The sequence below is a fragment of the Rhagoletis pomonella genome, unplaced genomic scaffold, assembly GCF_013731165.1.
Source record: "Rhagoletis pomonella isolate Grant_MI unplaced genomic scaffold, Rhpom_1.0 Rhpom_scaffold_00012, whole genome shotgun sequence".
Classification (NCBI taxonomy): Eukaryota; Metazoa; Arthropoda; class Insecta; order Diptera; family Tephritidae; genus Rhagoletis; species Rhagoletis pomonella.
In genome coordinates, this window is record NW_023458566.1 from 1669260 (window position 1) to 1674808 (window position 5549).

The window sequence follows — 5549 nt, forward strand, 5'->3', positions numbered from 1 at the left end:
GATTATTTCAATCCTAATTCAAACTATTTTGAAACTGGGATTAAAGTAATCGTAATCGTAGATGCACTTAATCACATGCATAATTTCATCGCCTAGCTCAAATTTAGATAAAGGTTTTGATTCGCAAATGCACATACTTTTTTTGGGATAATTCTCTCATTTCACTCGTAACTGGTATCATTTGCTAGCATTTGGTCCGCTAGCTATACTTACAGTCATGTGATTGTGACATATAACTTTGATACCCTGCGCTCCTTTTCCGCGCACACAACCGCAGTGGTCAACAATGTACATGTTGTACAATGTTGGGTGGCAACATACAAGGAAATTCTCCGAAGCCTACGCTACGCTCGTAGTGCGCCATCTGAGAACATATTGGGGCGTATAAAAAAAAATAATAATTTTCGTCTTAACTAGTTTTGCTGAGAACGGTTGCCTTTGACACTAAAGGACTTTGAATACCGAAATTCTAATACCTTATCAAAAAAAAAAAAAACAAATTAATCAAACCACAAGCACATGTGCAATATTTGTCAAAATTCCCGGCAGTTGGGTTTCGCCATTGGGTATGAAGTGTCTAGTGTTGCTTGATAAACCCAACTGATAAGTACTTTTAGACCAACAGTTTTGTCGCAGTCTACCCAAACGCGAAACTAATCGTCATATGCAATATTGCATGCTAATAAAAATCAATTCAAAACGCATGTAGTATAGTAAAATCACTTTACATTAATAGTATACTATTGTCCATAATAAATAATCGTTAAAGATATACGGACACATTAAGAACCCTTGAGTCCGTGAATTCCCAGTTGCTGATAAATTAAATTTACAAACCCTTTCGAGTCGATCGCATTCGCACCACTAATCTTTGATTTTATAACTAAAAATTTGATTTATCGCACACCTTTTAACTTTAGTTTTACCTATAAATATGACCACCGCCCAAAAGTTAGTAACAGTTGTTCGCACAAGACACTGCAGCAAAAGAGTAAACAAACATGATGAAGGTGCTCATCACTTTAGTTCTAGCCTTGGCTATCGCTTCGGCCTACACCGTTACCGATCAACCGGCTTTTATTGAGGATTTGCCGCCATCTCCAGTCTTATCGGGACGCATAACTAATGGTATTCGGGCATCTGCAGGCCAATTTCCCTACCAGACGGGTTTGTCACTAACCCGTAGCACAGGAACCTACTGGTGCGGTGGTTCTCTGATTGGTTCCACATGGGTCTTAACTGCGGCTCACTGCACTAACGGGTAAGCACATAGACAAGCAATTTAATATTTGCAAATTAATGAAACACATCTACATACATACGTTCAATTGTGCAGCGTTACTAGGGTCAAAGTTTACCTGGGCGGTACTGTGCGCACTTCGGCCAAGGTCTCGTACACCGTAACCTCGAGCTCTATACACCAACACACTGGATATAATGAAAATACTCTGGCCAATGATATTTCGCTAATCAAGATTCCAGCTGTTTCCTATACCAGCGAAATTTCAGCTATTAAATTGCCTTCGATCTCTTCCTCATACTCAAATTATGTTGGCAGCTATGCCATTGCTTCGGGTTGGGGACGCACCAGTGATTGTAAGTTGTAAATTTTAAAAATTTTAAATTTCATTTCTACATACATAGGTATGTTCTTTGTTATACTAACTTTTAATTTCTTCCAGCATCCTCTACTTCAAGTTATTTAAATTATGCCCGCCTCCCCGTTATAGCTAATTCGGTCTGCTCTTCAACCTATGGCTCCAAGGTTGTGACTGGTAATACGATTTGTGTAGCTACTCCTGGCGGCGTTTCTACCTGTCAGGGTGACTCTGGCGGTCCGTTAGCCCTAGAATCGGGTAATGTGCTGGTCGGTGTAACTTCATTCGTATCGTCTAAAGGTTGCGCCTCAGGTGCTCCAGCCGGATTCGTACGTGTAACCAGCTATTTGGACTGGATTAAGGGCAAAACTGGTATTTCCTATTAATTGTGGAAACAATCTGTGTTAAAAATGCAAATTTATTCAAATAAAATAATTTTGAGAAGATAAATATTATATCTAGACTATACAAACTGCGGATTTAAGTCTACGGGAAAAGTGAGAATAATTTCACTGCAGTCTACGCTCGTTAGCCTTTAATAGACTTTTGTATAGGTCAGAGTCATTCTCTGAGATAACGAGAGTTTCTCTATTGTCAACTTCGTTAATAGCTTTCAAGCGGATAACTAGGTAGTCCCTTCCCCACTACTCTTTAACTTGTATATTTCTAAGCTCCCTCAACCACCAGAGGGAGTCTGGATTGTCTCTTATGCTGACAATTGCTGGATAATGGCGTCTGGGAATTGAATTGATGACTTGTTCTCGAAAGCAAACCTTTATATCGCCGAGATTTCTCGCTTCTTCACTGCATGGAGCCTAAACCTCTCCCCTACAAAGTCCTCAGCAACGCTTTTAACCACTTGGAGAAAGGAGGTGAGGCTACAACTGTGTATTCACGTCGATGACAAACCCATTCCGACGGTGAATAACCCGAAGATCCTCGGAGTAACCGCAATCGTCAATAAAGTACAAAGCCGCAACAAGGTCCTCAAGCCGTTAGCGGGCAGCACCTGCGGCAAAGACGAAGAAACATTGTTGGCAACGTACAAGGCAACTGGCCGGCCGGTTCTGAACTATGCAGCGCATGTCTGGTCGCCCGTCCAACAGCTTATCGTCAGGCTTTGAACGGCATTCACAGAGAGTCAGTCTCGAGTTATATAGACTCTCGACCTGTGAATTCCGTTCTGGCTACGCAACCACCAGACATGGACGAGGCAGAGCTTCGCCTGCCTAGGGAGACTCTACTGGCTACTGCAGCAGGTTGAACTCATACCTGAGCAGAATAAATGCAGATGTGCCAAATGGATGCCCGTCATGTGGAGACTCATGACTCGAAGCATCTCTTCGCATGCCCACTGAACCCTACCCTGCTAACGCCTCTGTCGTTATGAACGAGACTGTACGATTACTGGGTCTTCCGCTAGTAGAGCTTGACAACAATGATGGAGGGACTAACCGATCAGGGCGGGGTTATTGTAGCCGCTACAATAACAACACCCCAGGTTCGATGCCTGTTGCGCACAATATCCAATCCTATGGCAACTCGCTGATTATACTTCTTTAACGATAAATATACATACGAGTACGTCATAAGTACAAACAAAATGATAAATTTAAATCTCTTGTTTTTATAAAAAAATTCCAGTTACATATGCACGAGTGTCGGTATATATTACTCGCAGAATTGACCTGTAAGAAGTGTAGATAAGAAATTTTTTTTTAATCCCAGAAAATCGTTGGCATTGTAGGCGCTTATCTTAAAAGTGCGTAGATTTGATAATTGTCAAATCAGTTCTTACTTAATTTTTGGCTATAGAGGTGAGATGAGCTGTCAAACATTGCGAGTGTCTGATTGTCATCACACCAGACTCATCCAGTACAGCAGCACGAAATGAAGGGTCTTATCACTTTGGTTTTTACGAGTATCTTAGCTGCCGTTTGGACTTACAGTGTGCCCGAGCCGCTGGCTTTTATTGAGGATTTGCCACCTACACCTCTGTTATCTGGACGCATAACAAATGGTGCTCGTGCAAAGGCTGGTCAATTTCCATACCAGGCTGGTTTGTCTCTGATTCGAGGCAGGAGTAGCCACTGGTGCGGTGGCTCGCTGATTGCTCCGACGTGGATTTTAACTGCTAGTCATTGCACTGTCAAGTAAGTTGACGGTCAAATCCGGAATTTATTTATTTATAAAGTGATACCTAATCATACTTGTGTGTTTTGGTTCCGCAGTGTTACCAAGGGCAGAGTATACTTGGGTGGCATTCAACGCACCTCTGCCAGGATGTCTTTCATTGTCAACTCGAGTGCGATTTATCAACACTCTGGATATGATCAAGATACCCTCGTTAATGATATTTCCTTGATCCGGATTCCGACTGTGTCCTACTCTAGAGAGATATCAGCTATTAAGGTGCCTTCTAACGTCTCCTCATACTCTAACTATACCGGCAGCTATGCTATAGCTTCGGGTTGGGGACGCACCACCGACGGTAAGTTTGTGAGTTCATGTGCCCGTATATATTTTGTTACGAGTCAGTTTATTGCTTTATTCAGATTCTTCCGTCTCGTCGTATTTAAATTATGCCCGTCTTGTCATCATACCTAATTCGAAGTGCGCTTCCACTTTTGGCTCCAAAACTGTGTCTAATAAAACCATTTGTGTATCTACACCTGGCGGCACTTCTCCTTGCAAAGGGGACTCAGGCGGTCCGTTGGTTCTGGAATCGAGCGATGTGCTTGTTGGTATTACTTCATTTATTTCGAAAAGAGGTTGTCTGCATGGTGCTCCGACTGGATTTGTGCGCGTCACCAGCTACTTGGACTGGATTAGGGACAAAACTGGCATCTCCTATTGATTTTGGAAACACTGCGAGTGCATTGGAAACAGGGTCGGATTTGGAGTGAAATTTGGGGGGTGCTGATGGGAGAACTTTCAAAGCATCTCAGCAATCTCATTTAATGATTGTCTTAAGAAACATAGACTTTATTTTTGATGTATATACATATTTATGTAGGTATTTAAGAGTACATAGATATGTAAATAAACGTTCATTATAGACACTGAAAATGATTCTAGCTTTACTTCAATGCCGTAATTTATATTGAGGAGCATCATTCTTCTGAGCCAACTTTTGATTTGACGCAAAGAAGTGAAAAACCTTCAGTGCCAGTTGGGAATGTGCAAAGCGTACGAAGTTTAGTATTAATATTCGGATATACATATCTTGGTCACAATTTGTGAGTGGCTCGATGGCATCTGAGTACCGGATTGAATTTTCAAAAGTTTTATGAGGAAGTTAATAAGTTCAATGGTATCTTCTTCTTCGAAGTGGATATTGAGTTTAGGTAACAACAGACTGAGATTGAAACTGCTTAGGACATCTTTGGAATACTGCGTCTTTAAGAAACTTTGAGATGATTGATTGTTTCGATGACTATGGCTACCGCATGTCCTGGGTTTTTTAACTTCAACGTCTAACTCTTCAACAATTCTGTGGCATTTGGGAAAATTCGACGGACGTGATATTGTGAATGGATTCTTCGATTGCGCTGTGTTGCAACCAAAGTTGTTACGATGTTTGATGTAGAGATGGGCACAGGACTAAATATTCAACCCCGATCCCCCATCCCGAAACTCAATTTTTCAGTCCCAAACGCGCTTATTTTATCGATATTTTTATCGATATTGGTATCGATATTTTTTCGATTTTCTTATTAATAATTTTTTTCGATATTTTGATCGATTTTGTTATCGATTTGATATTGATATTGTTATCGATTTTGTTATCGATATCTTTATCGATATTTTTATCGGTTTAGGTATCGATATTTTGATGGATGTTACTACCGATTTTGTTATCGATAGAGAATAAAGATAAAAATATAGATAAAGGAAAAGAGAATGACATAAATATAATTAGAACGAACAGGATAGAGGTAGGGATGTTAG

General features: G+C 40.8%; 1 protein-coding gene across 1 annotated transcript; it reads left to right on the top strand.

Annotated features, from left to right (window-relative positions):
• Positions 1-917: 917 nt before the first annotated feature.
• On the top strand, positions 918-4483 carry LOC118747519 (transmembrane protease serine 9-like). Its single transcript, XM_036481570.1, has 6 exons — positions 918-1261; positions 1337-1596; positions 1683-1976; positions 3451-3751; positions 3830-4089; positions 4154-4483. Exons 1-6 carry the CDS (start codon positions 1002-1004, stop codon positions 4453-4455), a joined length of 1677 nt encoding a protein of 558 aa, XP_036337463.1. The 5' UTR covers positions 918-1001; the 3' UTR covers positions 4456-4483.
• The last annotated feature ends 1066 nt before the right edge of the window (positions 4484-5549 follow it).